Source organism: Pristis pectinata, chromosome 30, assembly GCF_009764475.1.
Source record: "Pristis pectinata isolate sPriPec2 chromosome 30, sPriPec2.1.pri, whole genome shotgun sequence".
Lineage (NCBI taxonomy): Eukaryota > Metazoa > Chordata > Chondrichthyes > Rhinopristiformes > Pristidae > Pristis > Pristis pectinata.
The window spans coordinates 7,275,201-7,299,026 of record NC_067434.1 but is presented as its reverse complement, the minus strand read 5'-3'; the positions used below and the strand labels follow the sequence as shown (position 1 = coordinate 7,299,026).

Sequence of the window (23,826 nt, the reverse complement as noted above, 5' to 3'; positions counted from 1 at the left end):
AGGTGAGAGGGGGATAGTTTAAAGGAGATGTGTGGGGCAATTTTTTTTGACACAGAGAGTGGTGGGTGCCTGGAATGTGCTGCAGGGGGCGATGGTGGAAGCAGATACAATAGCAATGTTTAAGAGGACGTTAGAGAGACAGATGAACATGCGGGGAATGGAGGGACGTGGATCACGTGCAGGCAGCAGAACATTAGTTTAATTCAGCATAGCATTCGGCACAGACATTGTGGGCTGAAGGGCCTGTTCCTGTGCTGTACTGTTCTATGGTAACTAACAAAGTACAGGGGCTTTTATTGAAAGCCTTAAGAGCAGGATTGAATTTACATCTTTTAGCAAATATACTTAGACCAAATCTAATCCAAGTGGTAGCTGAATAGGCCAGAGAGGACCAGAGGATTCTGCCTGCTGGAAGTTGTCAGGTCTCTGGAACAAGAAAGCAAAGTGGATTCAGCTTCTGTAAGAATTCTAGAAGGGCATATTTGTGGGGTTGCAGTGAAACATCAGCGATGTGGACTAAATTGGATGGTTCTTTCAACGATCTAGCATGGGCACAGGGGCCAAGTGCCTTCAGTACTGGATAATTCCACATTAGTGGGGCCTTTAGCTATGTTAATTCCTTAAATTTAAAAAGGGAAATGGATATGGAAAATTTTGTTAGATAGTCTTGAGGACACTGACCCCTAAAGGAACCTGGTGTTACTGCAATTATTAAATTCAAAAACAAGGGCAATATTAACAGAGTTGCTAGCCAGCACCTTCTGGTGGCCGGTTTTAGAACATTAAATCATTTATCGGGTCACCTTTCCTTTATCCTCCAGCTAATGTAAGGGACAGGAAGGGGATATACAAGATTCCCAGAGCATTAGGACTAATTCTGTGGGACCTGACCAGGATTAGTTTCAGCACAACACGATTGGGATCAATGTCCTTGTGAGACATGGTTGGGAAGCATTTCAACTAAATTGTCAGGAGGCTGGGCAACATGTCGCAGTAGAAAAGAAAATTAACACCCGCGTATGAAAGTGTGTGTGAAATAGCACTAGAATAGGAAGTAGTACAATGGGGAAAGTGTCTCCGGAATGAGACCGGTAGCCTTACAAAGGGCCAGTTCAAACTGGTGGACTGACTGCTAGACTAACTGTATGACTCTATTACCTTCAGTTAAAACTTGTGGAATTGAATCTTAGAACCCTCCCATGTAAAGAAAGGAAACCAAACCACCCATGCTCACTTAACAACTCCATGCTTTATGGTGTTGAGGGAATAGTATTCTAACTCCAGTACATTGTTCACCTCTTCCTCTCGATCCCTGACATCCTTCATCTATATCTTCATTGCTCCAGAGAATAGCAACTCTCTGCATAAAGTACGTTCTCTTTATTCAAAATTCAAAAACTCCATTTATTTTACAGTGGTCTCTGGAGATGGCTTTCCCAGAAGATACTTCATGCTGCCCTCACTGCAATATGATGGATTCCATTTCTCCAATGCAGTGGATGCAAAAGCCTTGCTCTCATTTTTGAACCTCTCCATGGTCTCGAATTCCCAGCCTCTTTTAACGGCTGCTTGCCAAGATTATCTCCTATTCTACATCCTCTGTATCATTTGCTCAGTCCAGCATCACCATTTGAGATCCACTCCTTTGGAATCTCTTCCTAAACCACCAACTTGTTATCTCACTTACACTTTTTCAAGCTTTTTAAAACATTTACTGTTGGTTCAATATATGGGCAATCAGCTAAAATCTAATATTTTACAACACACATTGGGGCATAGATAAGGTGAATGCACACAGTCTTTTTCCCAGGGAAAGGGAATCAAAAACTAGAGGGCATAGGTTTAAGATGGGAGGGGAAAGATTTAAAAGGAACCTGAAGGGCAACTTCTTTACACAGAGGGTATATGGAACGAGCTGCCAGAGGAAGTGGTTGAGGCGGGTACAATGACAATACTTGGACAGGTACATGGATAATAAAAGTTAGATGGATATGAGCCAAACGCGGGCAAGTGGGACTAGCTTAGCTGACCAGTTGGGCCAAAGGGGTTGTCTCCACGTTGTACGACTTTTTTTTTTGCTTTAATAGAATTACCAGGCCTTCAGGACATGGTAAAGTCTTATGTTGAAAACTTCTTGAATCAACACCTTCATTCCTTTTGGACAAGCTTGAATAACAGCCTACTGGTCCTGTCTGACAAGGTCTTCAATTTGTCACAAGATATAGAGATCGACAGGAGAAATCATAATGAGCTGTTGAAACGTCAAAGGGGACTTGAGGAATGGGGCATCAAGTTAAGACTGAAACTTGATGAAAATAGTGAGCAGCTACAGAAAATTGAAGACACATTGAAAGGTCAACAACTGAGATTTGACAAAGAACTGCATGCTCAGAGGGTTAATCTTGACCACAACATGACCACAATCAAGACAGAGACTGACCTAAAAGTCAAGCGTAGCCAGAAGATAATCCAGATTAAATCACATCTTCTAGATAACACAACAGCTGAATTAAGGAAAGACCAGGACAGACTTTGGCTAGAAATCTACGCTTTAAATCAAAGTATAGCAAGGACTGCCGAGCTCCACGGACCAAACTTATGTTCATCGTACAACTTGAAAGCTGGCCAACAAGAAATGGGAATGACAAAAGAGGTCTTGGATAAACTCAGTGCCACTCTTCAGATTCATTCAAGCAACCTAACAAATGTAATGTGTGGAATGTGTGACCCTACATCAAATCAGGTTGCCACTTTTCAACAAAAGTTGGAGAAGCAGGAGTCCAATTGTGCACAAATGGTCGCTGGCCTTAACAGAGAAATGAATCAAAAATTGAATGAGACCCAGGTAGGTTTTATGGAAGCTGTTTTGGGACTGAATGTTTCCTTTAACCATCAAAGCTTTGGTCACAATGAACTTATTTCTAGTCTCAACAATAAAGTTAAAGAACTGAGTCAGCTGTTGTATGGTACGCTAGAAGATGAGCAGCTTTGTGACTGTCAAAAATTACTTGTGGATTATAGTTTGGTTATTGATAACCTGAGAAATGCCAGTGACTTTATGGACAAAATGCACTTTGATCTGAATTACGTCAAGCAGCAAGAGCTAGAATTAAGCAACAATTTAAATGATTCTGTTCAAGATCTCTTCATGGCTTTGCAACAAATTCGTCAACAAATCCAGGACCTCCAGTTCTTGCAGGAAGGAAAGCAAAATATTTTAACTGAAGACATCTTAAAACTTAAGAAGAATTCCACAATGATTATGAAGGAAATTAGCTATTTGAAAAAATTTGATGCTACCATGGACTCTCACATCAAATACCTCAATAGTTCATTCAATTCCCTTTTGGAGGATGCTTTAAGGCACACTCTAATTCTGCAGAGTTTGTTGGAACAAGATATATTAGAGGTTACATCTGAGGATGCAACAAAACTTGAACTGCTGTCTATGAGCACCTTATATCAAATCCTAAATGAGACAGAGAAAGACCTTGCGGCCCATAAAATAATTTTGGAAAACATCAACATGAAGTTGCAGCTTCTTGAAGAAGACAGGATGAGTGAAGAAGTAAGGAAAGTAACTGAGGCTGAAATAGAAGAAAACTTCTTAAAAGAAAGCTCTTCAGAAATAGATGATACAGATAATCCTGAACTCATGGAACCAGAGCAGGAGGCAATGAAAGAGAAATTGGGTGATTTACAACATAAAACCAGTGAAATATCATTCATAGAAAAACACATTGAGATGTTGAATTTGAAATTAATTAAATTGGAGTCTCACTGTAATTCCAAAGACAATGACTATAATCATAGCTTGAGACAGATGAAGGAAGAGTTTACAAAGTCAGTGGAGACTCTGCAGTTAGATGTATCATCTTTGAAGCTGCTTCTGGAAAGTCACATCTCTGACTTTCAGAAGTTCATTGGCAACACAGACAGGCTTTCTAACGGGACACTCCGCACAGGACGAAGTGGTTTAGGATTAATGCGAATGAGAAAACAGCACAGGGAAAATCACCATGGGAACAGACATCTGGGGATTTATCGAAATGGTTCAGCTGTAGGCAGTGGAAAGAGAACCCCAGCTGCACAGGGTGAGTACGTCTGTTGACTGGTATCTGTGACAGTGCGCTCCTCTTCCTCACCTCTGCAGGTTTTGATATGACTCATCACCCCTCCCCTGCCCCCCGCAGTGCCTTTCTTGCCTTTTAGGTGGGCCTGGCCTCATTCAGAAATTTGATTACAACCAGCGTGTGCCAGTCTCCTGATGGTTGCCTCTGGAGGTCCCGCCCAAAGATTCGCTTCTTCCCCTTTCCTTTGCTTCCTCTTTGAGGCAACATCCAGACGTGCTGGATGGAATATCCCTCTCAATCTATCTGCATCCACGGATACGATTGAACACGCCATGTCTCTCTTTTCACTTATGTATAATTTATATTGTGTGTGTTGTCTGTACCTACGTGCCTTTGATGCTGCTGCAAGTTTTTCATTGTACCTGTACCTCGCCATACTTGTGTACATGACAATAAACTTGACTTGACTGGACATCTTCATCCAGTGTATCTCCAGTTCCACCCGGATAGGTGGGACCTGCGATTGCCCAGTTCCATTCTTTTCTTTCCCCTGCAATGGCTTTGCTTCCTATCCCAGCATGGCAACTTTGGGATTCCCGGGGGATCTTTGGTCTCTTATTTCTCGTCCTAATGCAACCCCTCAATTACATCACCTGAAATAAACACATTAGCTCCTCCCTGGTAGCACTCAATCCCTCCATTTCACTTGATCCATCGACATCTTCTGTTGTCAGAATGCCTGGCTATATCCGGACCTGGATGGGCCACATTTTCTTCTCCATTGGTCCAGAAGGTTAGATCACATGGGATCCAGGTTGAGCCAGCCAATTGGACACAAAAATGGCTCTGATGGTATGAGTAGGAGACAGAGAGTGTTGATTTTAGACTGGAGGCCTGTGACCAGATATACTGCAGGGATCGGTGCTGAATCAACTGTTGTTCATCATTTTATGTAACGATTTGCATGAGAATTCAAGTGGCATGTTTAGTAACCATGGTTAGTTCCATGAAAGTGGTGACACAGGTAGACAGGATGGTGAAGGTGTTTGGCACACAGGACATTGAGATGTCATGTTACAGCTGTACAAGACATTGGAGTACTGCGTACAGTTCTGCTCACCCAGCTATAGGAAGGATGCCATTAAACTGGAAAGGGTGCAAAAAAGATTTATGAGGATGTTAGCGGCACTGAGGGTTTGAGTTACAAGAGGCTGGATAGACTAGGACCTTCTTTCCCTGGACCATAGGGGTGACCTTACAGAAGTTTATAAAATCATGAGGGGCATAGATACTGTAAGGTGTATAGCCACAGCCTTTTCCCCAGAGTAAGGGAGTCCAAAACTAGAGGGCATAGGTTTAAGGTGAGCAGGGGCAAATTTAAAAGGAACCCGAGGGGCAACTCTTTCCACACAGAGGGTGATGAGTACATGGAACGAATTGCCAGAGGAAGTGTGGGGGCGGGTACAGTTACAACACTTAGAAGATATTTGGACAGGTAGGTGGAGGAAAGGTTATGGATGTGGGCCAAATGCAGGCAAATGGGAGAGCTCAGGTAGGCAACTTGGTCAGCGTGGATGAGTTGGGCCAAAGGGTCTGGTTTCCGTGATGTATAGCTCTATGACTCAATAATTAATTTAAATCTATACCATCCATTTATTGATTTAAGTTCATCCTGTTTAGGCCTCTCACAATTTTAATGTCTCAATTTAATCTCCCAAGAAAGTAACATAAAATGTGGGATTAAACCTTCCAGCTCTTCGAGCCTATTCTGCCGTTTATTGTGATCATGGCTCATTTATTGTCTCAACACCAACTCCCATACACTTTGCAGCCCTTTTTCAGTGACTTGGTCTCCACAGCATTCTGTGGTAGCAAATTCCACAGGCCCTCCACCCTCAGTGAAGACATTTCTCCTCATTTCATCCCTAATCTCTAGGCCCATATTCTAAGACTGTAACCCCTGGTTCTAGGTCTCACAACCAGCCTGTCTAGCCCCATCAGAATTTTGTAAATAGATCCCCTCTCATTCCTCTGAGCTCTAGTGAATATAAATCTAGTCAACTTAGTCACTTCTCAAACTGTGGTCTTGCCATTACAGGAATCAGCCTGGTATACCAAGCCTAACCAGACTCTTCTCCCAACTAAAATTCTCCAGCATTGGCAATATCTTTGTGAACCTCTCCTGAACTGTCTCTAGCCCACTCTCATTCTCCTACAGTTTAATGACCAACTATAGGCTAGCTGTAGCCTAACTTATGTTTTGTATAGCTCCAGAATGGCCTCTCTGCTCTTCTATTCCATGCCCAGCCTGATAAAACAAGCAGCTCCTAGCTTCCTGCCCTTCAATCTTCACTGGTGTATGCGTTAAAGAACAAATCTCCTTGTGTCCAAAGGCACATTTATTCAAACTATTAGTTAAAAAATGGCAATTAATTGCTTGGTTTTGATATCTTTTTACCTTTTATCTGTTTAGAATTCCAGGCTGCATTTTTTGTGGGACTTTCCAACAATTCTGAAACCAGCAAGATTTTGAATTTTGACCAGATCTTTCTGAATTACGGAGATGGCTATTTAAAAGGAAAAGGTTATTTCAAAGCTCCCTTCAAAGGCATCTACATGTTTGTGGTGACTGGCCAAGGGCTTGGTCATGGTTATCTTTTGGTTGATGGCACGCATGCATTCACACTTCAGAGTAGCACGCAAAACCAGCAGAGCAGTGTGGTTTGGGGCTATGCCATCCTTGAGCTCAACAAAGGACAGCATGTGTGGGTAGAGGTGGCTCAAGGCTTTATGTTTCAACAGACTCATCTGGAAACAACATTTGGAGGATTTCTTTTATTTAAAACATCTTAAGAGTTTGTTACCAGTCCTGAAAATGAAGCAAGTTGAATGGAAGTCACTATTAGGAAGCTTCCTCTTCAGAAATGACACTCTTCAGCAAGTGCTCGCTCACTACAGACTTTGCCCAGGTCTTACAGACAGAAGTAGTCCATGGTTGCACGTTTCCACTTTCCCATAAATGCATCTCCATTGGATGCACAACAGTTGGTTGGGATACTATACAAATTTGGATAATTATAGTAATAAATGGTGAATTCTGTTCACACAATCAACATGATATTTGTGGAGAAATCCACATTGTGTTAATGTGGTCTGCTTTTACTGCCAATGCATCTTATACTCCGATAAATTATATACGACAATATATCTTAGGTTCCTGTCTCAGAATGCTTGATAATGGATGAAATTCATTTAGATTTCCTCCTACCGATCTCTGTATACCTTATAAGTAAACACTTCCAATTACAAACCACCTTCAAATCTGATCAATGCATCATTTGTTCCCCCTATTTATTTACATTAAATTCTAATAAGAGATCAAATGCATTTCTTTAAACTGAAGCAGAAAATGTTATACTGCCTAACTAAGAAAATAATAATTGGTGGCTTGATCCAACATTGACTGTTCCTTAGTTCCCCAGTAATGTTTTAGCTAAATTTGCATTTTTTTTTACCCCCTGCCTTTCCCAGGAATTTAAGTGACTGAGAGGAGAACCAATTGGTATGGTGCAGTACTAGTAGGCTGGTGCTTTGGATTGAAGTGTTGTTTCCCACTCATGCAAAGGGTGTCGTGGTTCACTCAGACTATCCGGTTGATAAACAATTTAGTGCTACTTTTATCTCTCATTCAGTGAGGAAGGATGGTTGGATTGACAGCCATGTATGGAATTCATGATTTCCCATCTGCAAAATAATTTGTTTTAAATCAATTATTCAGCATTATTTTAAATCCAGTGTGAAACACCAATCAGTAAGACAAACTAATAACAAATCAATATTCTATGGTGAAAAGCAGAGGCTCATAGCTGGGAGTTCTGTGCAAAAATGAAAGCAGCCACAGCTTCCAATGCATATCTGAAGTGGACCAAACTGGTCAACAAGTTTCCCCACTAGTTTCAAAAGAAGGATTTAACATGGAGGCAAGTTCAACAGATCAGATTTGACCTAATTTAAACTGCAGTTAGATAAGCAGTGCAACTATATTGGGCCAGTAAAGCTTTAATACAAAATCAAAGGGTTATTCAAAGAGATACATAATCTGAAGATGAGATTGGTGAAAGTAATTAGATGGAAAACAGACCATAAGAGATTTCAGAGTTGAGAATGTAGAAAGTATCACAAAAAGAGAATAATTTTGAGGGTGTATTTAGCATATAAACTTTCCAAATAAATCATAACATGACATTATATGGTTTTGAAGTTCCGCTTCATGCAGTTTGGAAGTATCTAGAAAGGACATTTCTACCAGAATATTTTCAAGAAAGTAAAGAGGGTTACATAATATATAGGAATGAACAGATTGTACAGTTGTGTAAAAAATAGGTTTGTTGCTAAGGTGTTAGCTAATTGAAAAGCCCGAGTTGAACTATATGTCTGTATCTGAAGAACAACCAGCTCAGCAAGATGAAATAATATCACTAAGTGGGGAAGGATTTAACAATAAATAGTACTTTTTTAAAGTAAGAACTCTAAAACTGCAGCAGTTAAACAAGTCCTACAGAACAGCTGGTAAGTAAAACAAAATCACTAATATTAGTCATTCTTTTTTAAGTTGACCCCAGATTTTTAGATTAGTTCATCTTTTCATTCACACTGCTGAACTCGGCAAAAGATGTGTCATGGATATCACAGCAAATCTTTCAGTCAGGACTGATATCCACACACCCTGCAGTAGTTATGCAGTAAGTGCACCTTGACTTCAACTAGCAAAGGGAAGGAAAACAAATAAGTATAGCCAACAGAGCAACTGTGTACTAAAATAATGTTATTTACTTAATATTCAGATACAGGACATAATCTGTGTACACGATGTACCTCTTGCAAAGTAATCTGTGGTAAACGTAATAAGGCACCTTTTACCAGATGCTGTACAAAATAGGTTTATAAGTCTTTATGCTTAGTTTAATGCGATCATTTTGTTTGACTTGCAATGACATAAACATTAGAGTAACATCACTTCTTTAACCCTTTGTTGTCTGTCCATTTGCTATGTACAAATATGCTGACTAAATGATTTCAAAATATTCTGATGTCATTTTGTCTACGCTGCAATGAGACATTTGTGGATGACACACTGAACTGGCAAGTCTCCCTTCCTTTTCTTTAAATAAAATAAAGGCAGGCTGATTTAACAAAAAAAAGGCACAATCATTAAAAACACTTTCTTTGAAACAACTCCCTGATTCACATGACTTCATTTGAAAGATAGGAGTATCTTTAACAGAAGTGGACTGGAGTTTCTGGTCTCACCCCCACCTTCCAGATTTACTTGGCATTTTGTATTTCCATTACAAAAATACTGTTCTCTAACTACCTCCAGCTCCACTATGAATTGAGATGATGTTTTAAGAAAGGGAAGTCGAGAAGACAGTAATCTGTATTAAAATAATAAATGATCAGTGGGTGCAGAATGCTGGCAGGGATCGGTAGTGTTATTCATCTTTATTCCAATCATTCATTCTACAGAGTTTAAAAAGTTTCAGCAGTTGATGAATTCCTGTAGCATTAAAAATGATAAAAACTATTTGAATGAATGTTCCCGAAAAGGAACCCATTTGCAAATCTCAAATGCAAGAATAAAATGCACTAATAATGTCGTGGGCCTTTCGTGCTCATGGGCAAAAATGGATCACATCTGGTACAACGCATCACAAGTCAGGGCCAAAGCATATCACAATATTAATTGGGCTGTAGATGATAAATGAATAATAAACATTCAACATGATACTGTATCTTTCAAATTCAAGTCAAACATGAGAACCAAGGAACGCAGATGTATAACTCTGCATGGTATGTAACAAAATCAATCCTGTTTATATGAATGGATTGCACTGTATCTTCAACATCCCTCTTGCCAGGGAAAAAAAGCTTCAAGCCCTACTTTGGCTATCAGATTTACAAGAAAAGCTTGCAAGATATCATCAGCCTTACTACACAAAATATAAACATTATGTTACATAACATTTACAAGACTGAGGCATCCAAGAACCTGGCACATTAGACAGCCACTATTAATAGGATTACTAAATACATGAATATGCTTTGGAATTACTCAAATGAATTGACAATACATTATTTTAAATGAACCAACACTTCACAGCTTCGAGTGTTTTCTCCTGGAACGCAGTGAAGCTCACTCCTTCTGACAGTCGCTATTGGTATGGAACGAAGACAAACACTGAGCATTTAAATGCAGATATGGGGACCAGCAGGATTGCTCAGAATCCTTAACAGTGATAATTCATCCTCATAAAAATAAATACAAGTTCGTGGTAACTTTTTGAAACAGAACTTAAACCGGATGAATACTGGCACAAATGTAAAGAATGGCGGCAAAACACATTACCTCAGCTGAAAGTCCTTTAAAAGATGCAGAGTTTCTTATCAAAAATAAGAATTGTTAAAATGGAACAGCAATCTCCCTCCCTATGCATCCGAGCAGAATACAGCTGTAATTCAGACATCCATCCTACTACCAATAGAGTAATAGCAGAATCTCTCAGTGATGCCAGACTTTGCATGAAAGATTCTCAGAGACAAGCGATATTCTGCAGCCTAAAATGGAACTCCACTAATACTCATTGCTTTCAGATTCAAATAATGGAAAATAAACTAGGATATGATGCTTTATCCAGAGGGTCACCATTATTACCCAATGGAAAACTGGAAGAATATAATTAACAAAACTGGGAGTGGGTGTTTATTTCCTAAAAAGTACCATTCTACTCATTACAAAGTTGACCTAAGTTTTAAAAGAATTTTGCCAGCTAACAGAAATCATCAAATTCAAGGCTCTCCCTGCTGCTTACTCTGTTGATAGAGAGAAGGCAAGTAGATGATTAAGGATAAAAGGAGTAATGGAACAAGAGTTAAAAAGAGAATATGTGTTTCAAGGAAGTAATGAGTCCTGAGTCTGTAGCCTCCAATGTGCAACCTGGGTAGTGGAGCTAGCTGTGAATATAGCGTTCCAGATACAGAGAGGAAACCTCACCATTGCATTTCATGCCTGGCACCAGCAGAAGTCCACTCTGTGAAGTGAGCATTCTTAAAGTTCTTGCAAATGCACAAAAGACCAGCCAATTCAACAAGACTTTGGGGCGGAAATGGGAGGCAACTGTCATGCCCTTAGAGCCCGAGAGAGAACCAGGCAGACCCTATTGACAGATAGATGAAAAGCAACTATTAAAATCCCAGCAATAGTTTTGCAAAATCATTCAGATTGAGGCTTTCACAGAAAGCACCATCTCCTGGCTGTGAGACACCATTCTTAGGGTTCACAAAGGGCCAGCTATCAACATTCCACTCTGGGTTGCAGAGCACAAAGAAGTCAGCGTTACGTAGAAACCCAAGGAAGTTTAAGATGCTCCAACTGCATCAATTTAGTCATGTATCATTAAAACATTTTGCTGTCCGTTGTGAAGTATGGCATGGAAGCTTGTTATCAGAAGTCTGTTCTTCTCACACGTATGCCATGCATGAAACACTCCTGAATTCAAAAGATCATTATTAGCAGCCTGTCTAGAATGGTGTGAAGAAGGGTTTGGGGCAAACCAATGCCTAGCCCTCTGATCACACACCAGATGTCCCTGCTCCTCTGGAGCAATAATATCAGCTGTTGAGTGGCTTGATCAGATCTTGATGTCTTGAGATTCCACCATTTTGGCAAGTGTTTTCTTCACTCTTAGTGCGGTCAACCGAGAGGCAGGATTATGGGCCCAACATTCTGACATCAACTTCAGGACTGCCCTTAAACACTGTGGAAGCAGGTAGATATTATCAGGAAAAAAGCAATGAAGGTCACATTAAGTTTGACAAACCTGTGAACTTGCGTTCCCTGAAATACATACAAAGGCATGCTTTATTAACAGCTAAAACAATATATTGGTTCAATGCTGAGATGGGATTTTTTCCCCCCCTCTTGTTCAATTTATTGAAAGTTTTACTGTTAGATTTTGGGCTGCTACATTTCTCAACCTCTGCCAGTACCTGCAAGTCATCAGCTAGAAAGCGGTGTGAGGCAACTCATCCAATAGGTTCCAGGGAACCATTTAGTGTTGAAATGGAACCTGCTCTCACCTCTGCCATTTCTAGCCCATTCAATCAATGAGCAAATCTGCTCCATACCTTGATGCATTGCATCAGTAGTATGTTCCACAGCCCCCAATGGATTTCTTAAAGCAGGTTATCAATTTAAGTAATGCTACAAGTATGATTGTTTTGCTGACTAGATTGCTAATCTATATAAGTATATATGGTAGCATGCAAAAGTTTGGGCACCCCAGTCAAAATTTCTGGTACTGTGAATAGCTAAGCGAGTAAAAGATGACCTGATTTCCAAAAGGCATAAAGTTAAAGATGACACATTTCTTTAATATTTTAAGCAAGATTACTTTTTTATTTCCATCTTTTACAATTTCAAAATAACAAAAAAGGAAAAGGGCCCGAAGCAGAAGTTTGGGCACCCTGCATGGTCAGTAATTAGTAACATCCGCTTTGGTAAGTATCACAGCTTGAAAACGCTTTCTGTAGCCAGCTAAGTCTTTCAATTCTTGTTTGGGGGATTTTCGCCCATTCTTCCTTGAAAAAGGCTTCTAGTTCTGTGAGATTCTTGGGCTGTCTTGCATGAACTGCTTTTTTGAGGTCTATCCACAGATTTTCGATGGCATTTAGGTCGGGGGACTGTGAGGGCCATGGCAAAACCTTCAGCTTGTGCCTCTTGAGGTAGTCCATTGTGGATTTTGAAGTGTGTTTAGGATTGTTATCCTGTTGTAGAAGCCATCCTCTTTTCATCTTCAGCTTTTTTTTTCACAGACGGTGTGATGTTTGCTTCCAGAATTTGCTGGTATTTAACTGAATTCATTCTTCCCTTTACCAGTGAAATGTTCCCCGTGCCACTGGCTGCAACACAAACCCAAAGCATGATCGATCCACCCCTGTGCTTAACAGTTAGAGAGGTGTTCTTTTCATGAAATTCTGCACCCTTTTTTCTCCAAACATACCTTTGCTCATTGCAGCCAGAAAGTTCTATTTTAACTTCATCAGTCCACAGGACTTGTTTCCAAAATGCATCAGGCTTGTTTAGATGTTCCTTTGTAAACTTCTGACGCTGAATTTTGTGGTGAGCATGCAGGAAAGGTTTTCTTCTGATGACTCTTCCATGAAGGTCATATTTGTGCAGGTGTCGCTGCACAGTAGAACAGTGCTCCACCACTCCAGAGTCTGCTAAATCTTCCTGAAGGTCTTTTGCAGTCAAACGAGGGTTTTGATTTGCCTTTCTAGCAATCCTACGAGCAGTTCTCTCGGAAAGTTTCCTTGGTCTTCCAGACCTCAACTTGACCTCTATCGTTCCTGTTAACTGCCATTTCTTAATTACATTACGAACTGAGGAAACGGCTACCTGAAAACGCTTAGCTATCTTCTTATAGCCTTCCCCTGCTTTGTGGGCATCATTTATTTTAATTTTCAGTGCTAGGCAGCTGCTTAGAGGAGCCCATGACTGCTGATTGTTGGGACAAGGTTTGAGGAGTCAGGGTATTTATAAAGCTTTAAAATTTGCATCACCTGGCCTTTCCTAACGATGACTGTGAACAAGCCATAGCCCTAACAAGCTAATGAAGGTCTGAGACCTTGGTAAAAGTTATCTGAGAGCTCAAATCTCTTGGGGTGCCCAAACTTCTGCATGGTGCTCCTTTCCTTTTTTCACTCTAAAATTGTACAAAACAAAAATAATACACTAATCTTGCTTAAAATGTTGAAAAGAATGTTTCATCTTTAACTTTATGAATTTTGGAGATCAGTTCATCTTCTACTCACTTAACTATTCACAGTAACAGAAATTTTGACCAGGGGTGCCCAAACTTTTGCATGCCACTGTAAGCAAGATGACTTTGAAAACTCTCTCCTAATTAGGCCAATCCGAAGTAAATTTAGTTATGTAATAACGTGGTCATTCATTATTCCCAAATCATCTCACAGTAAAACAGATCTAAACTCTATCATTGGTGCGACTGTCCCCACCATCATGGACATCTACAAGAGGCGACGTCTCAGGAAGGCTACGTCCATCATTAAGGACCCTCACCATCCGGGCCGTGCCCTCTTCTCGATGCTACCGTCAGGCAGGAGGTACAGAAGCCTGAAGACCCACACCTCAAGGTTCAACAACAGCTTCTTCCCCACTGCCGTCAGGTCTTCAACAGACCTGAAAAACCCCAACGCTACCTCAGACTATATTTTCTCTCTCTCTCTCAATCTTGCACTAATGTTGTTATGTTTATTTTGTTGTTTATTTTGCACACGTGTAAGTTATGCATAATTAGTTAATTTAAGTTTGTGTTAACTTATGTTTGTCTTTGTCTTGTCATGTACTGTGCTGCTGCTGTAAGAAGCTGATTTTCATGCCATTTACACCCTGCATATGTATGCCCACGACAACAATAAACTTGATCTATGGACACAAAGCTGGGATGCTTTGTACATGTACAAAAGTACATGTAGGACGCGCTGATAGCTTCCTCTGGGCTACACATCCTCCACTTTTCCGACATCTGAGTTAAGCTACAAACTATGAATTATGAGATAGTTATCAAATCTCAGTAGGTGTGAGGTAACCTTCACTGTAAACCCAGGCTGATCTCATTCAGCTATTAATACATTCACAAATGCCTGGATGAGTTATCTACAAGGCCCAGAACAAAGTCTTCCACTATCAACAAGGTAGATCTCTGTTAACTGATTGGCGAGCTTGCTGCCAAGACATTAGTTACCTCAATCAGCCATGCTGTTTTAATTACTGGCTATTTGAAAATTTGAGTTCATAAGGATCACAAAGTGCAAACATATGATAGTTGTTTTGACAGTTTTCCAGAAATGAAAATACGAATGCCAAGATTTTATGTGTGGTAAATTGTAAAATTCAATTTATTTCTTACCCTCTAAGTATAGGGATCCAACATACATACCCAACTTAGTGGTATCAAAAAACACAAGACTGAGTGACGTACTTCAGCCGGTGACCATACCTGTTGCATGGTCAGTCAAAATAATCACCATGTCTTTTCAAGTCTCACTAAATAGTATGAAAGTCTCACCTCATCACTGTTCCACCTGTTAGAAACTGTTGGACGGAGGCATTTAACACACACCACTTCCCTCATATCTTCATAAGAGGGGTCGTTTGGCACCATGTCATAATATGGCAATTGGTAATCCTCTACAATACCTGCAGGGGAAATCAGAAGAAATCAAAAAATATGAAAATCAGAAATAGGAAATCCCCTGATGAATTAGCAGGTACATACATGGCTCAAAAGATGGCTCCAGGATTGATTCCTGGTCTGTGCTGAGTGAAGTAATTTCAACTGGAACAATTTGGGCAACAGTCTGAGTGCCTTACAGGTGGAATGTAAAAATTAACTTGTTTCTCAACTGCTCTGCAGTGGACCACGTTCAGCATGCGCACAAGATTTTGCTGGCTGCTTGAAAAGCAGATGTCTACAGATACCGAATGCCTGAGATAAAAGAAATGCTAATTTTGATGAAAGGTCTTCGGTCTGAAACATTATCTCTGTTTCTCTCTCCACAGATGCTGCTTGATCTGTTGAGTATTTCCAGCATTTTTTCTTTTTGTTATTTGCTGCTGCTTTCCACAGCTAAATTGCCTGCTGTCTTTCACTGTGCAGACCAATATATGAGAATGCCTACTTCACTGAAGTATCATTGGGTGCCAATACTATGGAGACTGTGCCCTGGTAAGGGAGAATTTAAAATAGAAGGATTACTGGAAGAAGCACATTAACTAAAGAATATATTGATTTTTAATTTACATAGGGCATTGGCAATGCTAGCAAGGACAGCATTTATGGTCTATTCTCACCTGTCCATGAGAAAGTAGTGGTGAGTAGGCTTGAAGCATGAGTGATAGACTCCTGGTGTTATTAGGTAGAGTGTTTCAGGATTTAGGCCAAAGTGAGAAGGAAAGAATGGAAATACATATCCAAGCCAGAATGGTGTACAGCTGGATGGGAACCTGCATCTCTCTTCATCCCTCTTGGTGGTAAAGGTCATAAGGTGGTGAGTCACTGTAGTGCAATTTTATAGACAGTACACACTGCAGCTATAAGTGTGCTGCTGGAGCGATGACTGAAATTTTAGAATGGTGGCTGGGGTGCTGGTCCAATAGGGTTCCCCGTGTCTCACTGGAGACTACACGGACCTCCTCCATTTTGACTGGTCATGGAGGAGAGATTGGTGAAGATGTTACAATTTTGAAGGAAGCGTTGATGACATCCTGTAAATATTTTCACCAATCTTCTGCTAATCTCTTGCTGTGACAAAGCTTTGAGTAGTGCCTGTTTTGAAAGTTTAGTGTTGCGCATGTGATCATGTGGCTTGCCCACTATAGAGCCTTGATGTCAGGCTGGAAGAGTCCAATAACACTGGTTCTCTTATCTTGCCAATGGGCTTGGAGGATTTTGCACAAACAGCATCAGTGATTCCTCTCCATTCTTTGAGGTTCCTGCAGTCTCACAGCCCACGTCTTCAAAGTGTGCAGAAGAATGGAAATCATCGGTGCAAGCAAGCTTACTGCTGAGCTTGAGGCCTTTGTTTTTGAATACTCTTTTTCTCAGATGATGCACTACAGGCAGTGGTAAATTCCGTCATCGATGCCTGCCTTTGCAGAGAGGTGATTTCCCAGATATGGAAATTGATCCACTTTCTTTAGGATTTTGTCAAGAACCTTTATTACTGAATTATGTAGAGTGGGCAGGCTGATAGAGGAACAGTGCTAGCATATTGTTATCACCTTATGAAGGAAATCAAGCATTTCATGACAGCTGTTCCTAACATGGAGCCAGGAACTTTTAATTATTTTCCAATCTGTACAGACTTTTGCCAAATGATGAACCTGAGGCACTGCTTACTCAGTAACTAAGTTTAACAACTTAAGGAGATTAAAACTTTGTGCATTGTATAAAGATATAAAAGGGCTCATCACAGAAGTTCCTGTTACATTAAAAAAAACTGCATAAAAGTAGCCCAATTTGATATGGGAATGCAATCTAACTCTATTCTGTCATGCACATCTACAGATGAATGCTGTAACATACCTCCTGTAAGACAGCGACGTGACATTTCCCAAATCACCAGGCCAAAGCTGTATATATCTGCCATCAAATAAGCCTGGAATTGGTTCTTGTTGAGGCTCTCATCTAGTACCTCGGGTGCCATGTATCGTTTAGTTCCCACTCGGGTATTCAGTGGGATATCAACCTCATTTGTGTCACTGTAAAATAAGAACAGGAATAAGAATGAGCATTTAGAACTAATAAAAATATTTTGAATTCATTAAGAAATTTTGAAATTTGTAAAGCAAAACAATTTCATATTTACTCTAATGATAGCCAATGTGTACAGACAAAGGCAAAGAGGCATACATCATGTGCAAGTCTAAACTGTTAGTTTCAAAAAGCTTTTGGGTGAGAATAAGAGGTCCAACAAAGTGGATAGATGTTTCTTTCCTTTCCATTGACAATCATTACATGCATCACACTGCTGCCAAAGTAGTGAAAATTTAGATGTGGAACCTCCCCGAGGAATCCCAGCCTCTGCAGACAAGATCATTCTGCTAAAGACATCCAGGAAATTACTGACATTTTACAAATCATGCAAAGTGAAGCCCAAGGAAACCATGTGAAATATCTGTGATTGAAAATTCAAATTTGGGCACATTTACCAGTTGGAAGGTGGCACCCAACCACCAGTTTGCTGTATATTACACAGCTGAATTGGTTGATTAGGAGGCAGTATAAAAGCAAGTAACCTTGACTGCCCGTTATCCTTAAATGGAAAGAAACTTGTGCAAATATTCACACATCTCACCTGTGTCTTAATTATGTAGCATTATATAAAATGCGAGAAAAAGATCCAGATTACAAAACTGGGAGAAAAACACAATAGAAGAACAATTATTCAGTCCCTCAAGCCATTCAACTGAATAACGGCTGTTCTGCAGCTTAATCCTATCCATCAACCCTTGGCTGGTTACATAATTCTTAATACTCTTAACCGGCAAAAATCTATCCAGCTCTGTTCTGAGGTTTTCAGTTGTCCTAGTCTCATTACTTTTTTTGGGATACTTCTCTGGGCATAATTTTCCGGTAGCTTGTCAGAAGCAAGATTCCAAAGGAAAAACAAATTATTATAGCAATAATCTGGACATGAATACAACTGATGAAGCTTGGTGTTGACCCCAATTCAAGCAGAGGCACATAAATCAAATGAACCCCACTGAATGCAGAGTCAAAAGGCTTAATAGCTGAGCATTGAACAATAAGCCCTATTGTTAGCCTTCCTAATATTGTTAACCGAGAAGCATCAACTGCTGTTGGTGCATAACAGATCCAAGCAATTGTATTTAATGTAATGCCACTGATCTAAAGAAGAAGTGACCCTCTTTCTCTTTAAATCTGGACTCCTCTTTCTTATTACAGACAATAATATGGGTACCACTCATACAGGCAAAAACCAAGGTAATGCATTCAGTCTCAAATGTTCTGTGGAAGCTTCTTATAGATCTTGGAATAAATGGAACTGGAGAAACTTGAATGTCTATAATAAAAAAGACCACTCATGTCTAAGCAATTCCCAGGAAATCCAAAATTTAAAAGAAATATTTCTTGTTGCGAATGACGAGTTAGAAGTGTTGGAGGCGCACGTTATTCAAGTGATAATGGAAATTGTTCTGTGCCTCCATCTTTCAAAACCACAGGCTTAGGGAACTTCTTAGAACATTTGAAATATTACCAAATGAGAAAGAACAGTCATTTTCACATATAACATCAGGTTAATTCTTTTGATACATTTGTGGCTCAGACGAAGAATAGGAGGCGCAAGCTCCATTGAAGATTTCATCTTATGATCATATCTCAGCTGACACCATAATGAAATACTGAGAATGGTGTAATCATATCTATATTATAGATGCACAGATGACGCTAATTTGGTTTTGGATCAGTGGGCACGGTTTGAATTATTTTAGTATTTTAATACTTGTGAATAAAAAACATTTTCTGATTTTTTTTGTAGTTAAGAACAAGAAGAGGATGGTAAAACCATTCATTTTGGGACAATGCAAGGATGAATGTGCTTCATATTGATCCAATGCAGGACTCTACATTGAGTTATGCAAGTGTCTGTTCCTGAGAACTGTCTGTAAGCTGATTTTTCTGCAAGTCAGAAACATCCATTTCCTATAGTAACCTATATTGAGTTGCTCTACGTACAATTGCTATAATTCTTTCATTTCATTAAATATTCATCCTAACGTTACCCATGCTAATGAAACATATACTGTATCCAGTCATTAATGAACATCACAAAACATTTCATTATTATCTTAAAAAATGGTTTAAAAATGTAAGGGAGAACTTGCAGTTGGATTTCCATAAGTCAGGTCATTCATAACCCAGGAGTTCCCTTATTTACAAATTGTGATGTAAAATATTTTATAATTCCTCATGTTGCAAGACATTGTCTATGGACTTTGTATTTTTAATTGCTATGTGAGGTATTACCAGCATTATTCCAGCCCAGTCTTCAAGGTTAGAGTCTGATTTAAAAAATAGATTTGTTTTCAGATTCATTACCTGTTGAATTTCACAGTTAGACCAAGGTCAGCAATAGTGCAGGTTCCATTCTTTTTCACCAGGATGTTTTTGCTCTTTAAGTCACGATGTGCAATAGCAGGCTTGCCTTGTGTACCATAGATTTCTGTGTGGAGGTGACAGAGCCCACTGGCAGCAGAGTAAGCCAACTTCAGTAGGGCCTTGGTATCGAGCACTGTGCACTTCAGGTAGTCATACAGTGAGCCATTCTCGTGGTAATCTGTAATCAGGTACAGCCATGTCGAAGAACCTTTGCTTTCAATATCTGCAGCAATAAATCCTGTGAAATATAAAATGATAAAGACAAAAGATTAGCACTAGCCTTCTTGTATAATAAACTAAGTACATACTAACTACATGTTCCCATGCTCATGAATATGTTCCTATATTGTGATGGTTAAGAAATCTTGGAGAAAAAAAAGGAAATGAGATTGAACCAGAAACAAACAAGAATAGCAAAACACTTAGGATGGAACTAAGTTATTTGTACTAATTTAAAAATATACTGGGCTGAATTCAGCTGGTTGTGGCCAGCTGTTCCGAATGGCATTCTGCTGCTCATGGACTTATGCAAGTATGGTGAATCTGTCATTGTGCTCTGTGTACTCAGCACAGTGTCCACTTCAGAGCTGGGACTGGAGTTACAGAGCCTTACAGCATGGAAACAGGCCACTTGGCCACTGATGTCCTTGCCCAGCTGTGGTCTTCCATCCGTATTAATCCCATCTTCTAGCACTTTTGCCTGTACCCTCCTATACCTGGGCAATTCAAGTGCTTGACTAGATACTTGTTAAATACTGTCATCAACTCTGCTTCCACCACTCTCAAGCAGTGCATTCCAGATAGTCGCCACTCTCTGGGTGAAAATGGTCCCCCCCCCTCCCCCCCAGATCCCCAACATTATGCTGGGAAATCCGCTTCTGATCTGACACTAGTCAGACCTGGCATAGGTGCGGCTCTGCTTTCAGAGATTAGATGGAAAAAGATAACTAATTATTATAAAAAGTATTTTTGGGTCAAGACCCTGCATCAGGACTAAGGAAGGAGGAAAGCCAGACAGTATATAGGAGTATGAGGGAGAGGTGGGACAGAGGCTGGAAGGTGACAGGTGAAACCAGATGCAGAGGGGATGATGAGCAGATGGAACCAGGTGGAGGAACGAGGAGGGAATAGGAAAGGTGAATAGAGGGGGAAGAGAACTAGGTGGACAAGTGAGTGTGGGGGGAGAAGAACACCAGGGGTGTGGTTTACCTGAAAATTATTTTTTTTAGCATTTTAAATTATTTGTTTTACTATTTTAGTTTTAATTATTTAAAACAATCTTATTAGCTTTATGTTTCCAAACTGCTTCTCAGCTTTGGCAGAAGCAAAGCTCTGGCCCCAGCCTCATCTCCTGTCAGTCAGAGAGTTCCTGGAGTGGGGTTTCTTATGACTTCCACCCAGATCCAGAGGGTCAGCCTGTTCAACCCTCTGCATCTGTCCCATACAAATGGGCTCAGGTGAATCAAATCCAACTCAATTCAGCTTACTTTGTAATTATAGAGGAAAGGGGAAAATCAACAGGACTCGGTATGCTTACTGAAACCGGTTACGACTGGCCTCTAAACCTCAACAAACTATCAAATCGTGTAGAGAAACAGTATGACCAAGCAGGTTGTTTTCTGTGGCAAGATATGTCCGTCAATCAAAAAGACGCTTTTCCTACTCTTTCTTGCCACCCCTCTTGGGGTAAATTAAGACAAAAAGATTGACTTGGTTGTTGCTGTCTCAGGTTTTGAGACAGACTTATAACACTTTATAAGGCAACAAGTTATAGAACTCATAAGTAAAACCAAAACCAATTCAATTTACTACAACCCATATCCCACCAGATGGACACATTAAAACTCCCTGACTGCTGAAGCAAAATGATATCACAAGCTGAAATAAACTCACTCACCCATCTCAGATTTTTTTCCCCATCTTGCTCTCACCAATTTGTGTCTTCTGTTTTTTCACCAGTTTGTCTCTCACTCCCTAACGCAGTGGTTCCCCCAGGGGTAAAGGAGTTTCCAGGAGATTTTTTTGTGGCCCTATTATTGTCATCCATTCACCAAAAATAATGTAGTGTTTTGGAAAAACAAAGAGCTCAGTAGGGAAGTCAACATAGTTTGACTGCAAGCCATGACTGCTGGGGTACTTCACACATGCAAACCACACATACAAGGCCTATTTCTTCTGAGTTGCCAGCAGAAGCAGACGCATATATAAATTAGACTGTCAGACCAGCTCACCTAAAATACTTTCATGTCGCATTAGCACTGTCTGGTAGATCTCAGTCTCACGGAACCAGCTGGCTTCTTCTGCAGAAGGGAACACCTTTACTGCCACCTTTTCACCACGCCATCTCCCCATCCATACTTCACCATAGCGGCCTTTCCCCACTAGCCGAACCATCTGAATCTGCTTCGCAATTGTACGTTGCACCTGAGGGGGAAGGAGAGGAAATACAGTTCAGTTTGGGAATAAACCAAAAAGATGAGCTCAAAATAATAATGAAAGTAATAACTTTTCAATTCTTGCAAACACTGGGGTTGTACTGGTTATGGGGAAACAATAGCAGCAGCTGTGGAGCAGAGATCTGGAACATTTGCACATAATCTTAGATTGAATTGCATATTTTCCTTATAAACTATAAAGAACTGAAGGGTTGAGATGTGACCTATCAAAAATTGCTTGTTTAAGAGATCTAGTGGTATTCAAAATAATTATTTTAAAACTACTTTTGTCCAAGTAAATATGGGATTTTAGGGTCTAATTTTCTCACTGATTGCTATCTTTCAAAGAAACTAAAAATTATTTGATATTTTAAATTGACAATAGAAACTGACTTCAGACGTTCTTAGTTTCAGTACAAGATTCCTGCATTCCTGTGGGAGTTGAGGAAGTAGGATGTAGGTGTAAGGGAAGGGAAAAAAAAATGACAAAGCCAAAGTACTGTAGTTTTTAGAAGTGCTCTGGCAAAAATACCCACAAGAAAGAGTGAAGCCACAAAATTTTGCAGGATTTCATGGCAGTGGGAGTACTACAATAAATGGAGGAAAGCCTCCCACAGTGAAAATCTTTGTTTCAATTCATCATCCAGTTGACCATTATATAAAGAAAGTAGTTATTTGGACATACAGTTTAGATGTAATCTAATCAAAGGGTTTCAGATAATATGATAAACTGAAAAAACTGGTTTGTACACATATAATTTATATTATCTAATATTTATTGCCAATACAGTTGACAACATTTTTAAAAACATTATCGGAATTGGAATTGGTTTATTATTGTCACTTGTACCGAGGTACAGTGAAAAACTTGTCCTGAATACCGTTCATACAGATCAATTCATTACACAGTGCATTGAGGTAGTACATGGTAAAACAATACGGAATGCAGAGTAAAGTGTCACAGCTACAGAGGAAGTGCAGTGCAGGTAGACAATAAGGTGCAAAGTCATAATGAGGTAGATTGTGAGGTCAAGAGTCCATCTTACTGTACTAAGGAACTGTTCAATAGTCTTATAACAGCAGTCTTATGTAGTGGTTTCCATATTAGTAGCTCAAGTGACGTTCATGATAATCTATACATTACGTTACTAATGTAATAAAAGTTGGTACAAAGGGAAATGCCATGCATAACATCACAACCGAAGTAATTTACAACATTTGTTCATTCATAAACAAAAGCAAAATGATTTCTTCTCATTTCCATTTTACACACACTTGTTATGCAATACTCACTTGTGATACCTGCATTTCTAAAGCAGTGTCAACCTAGAATGCAATTCTACCTGAGCAGTTGCAGCATTTGAATGACAAAGTGGAAAGAAATTTGTAATTGAATTTTTAAAAACATTATCGGAATTGTTAAGTGCAATCTCTTGAACTCTTGCCAGTTAAGGTCTTCTTGCCCAGGATTCTGGTGCAAATGCTGTAGTGGTGAATCTGCATTTGATCAGTTCCCAGTACTCTTAGTTGTACCACTTCCCTCATTGGTTC

General features: G+C 39.8%; 2 protein-coding genes across 4 annotated transcripts in view; one reads left to right on the top strand and one right to left on the bottom strand.

The window, feature by feature from the left end:
- mmrn2a (multimerin 2a) overlaps window positions 1-6,926 on the top strand; it is a 56,787-nt gene extending 49,861 nt beyond the window's left edge. Inside the window, exons 7-8 of the mRNA XM_052041334.1 lie at window positions 2,088-4,094; window positions 6,547-6,926. Coding sequence (XP_051897294.1) covers window positions 2,088-4,094; window positions 6,547-6,926 — 2,387 coding nt within the window. The remainder of the gene's footprint in view (window positions 1-2,087; window positions 4,095-6,546) is intronic.
- Window positions 6,927-6,946: 20 nt separating this feature from the next.
- Window positions 6,947-23,826, bottom strand: part of bmpr1aa (bone morphogenetic protein receptor, type IAa) — a 201,535-nt gene continuing 184,655 nt past the window's right edge. For all 3 annotated transcript variants that reach the window (XM_052041370.1, XM_052041371.1, XM_052041372.1), the window contains 5 exons: window positions 22,072-22,264; window positions 19,781-20,078; window positions 17,243-17,418; window positions 15,224-15,354; window positions 6,947-11,887 (listed from right to left, as the gene is read on the bottom strand). In XM_052041370.1, the coding sequence (XP_051897330.1) occupies window positions 11,762-11,887; window positions 15,224-15,354; window positions 17,243-17,418; window positions 19,781-20,078; window positions 22,072-22,264 (924 nt within the window). In that variant the 3' untranslated portion in view covers window positions 6,947-11,761. The remainder of the gene's footprint in view (window positions 11,888-15,223; window positions 15,355-17,242; window positions 17,419-19,780; window positions 20,079-22,071; window positions 22,265-23,826) is intronic.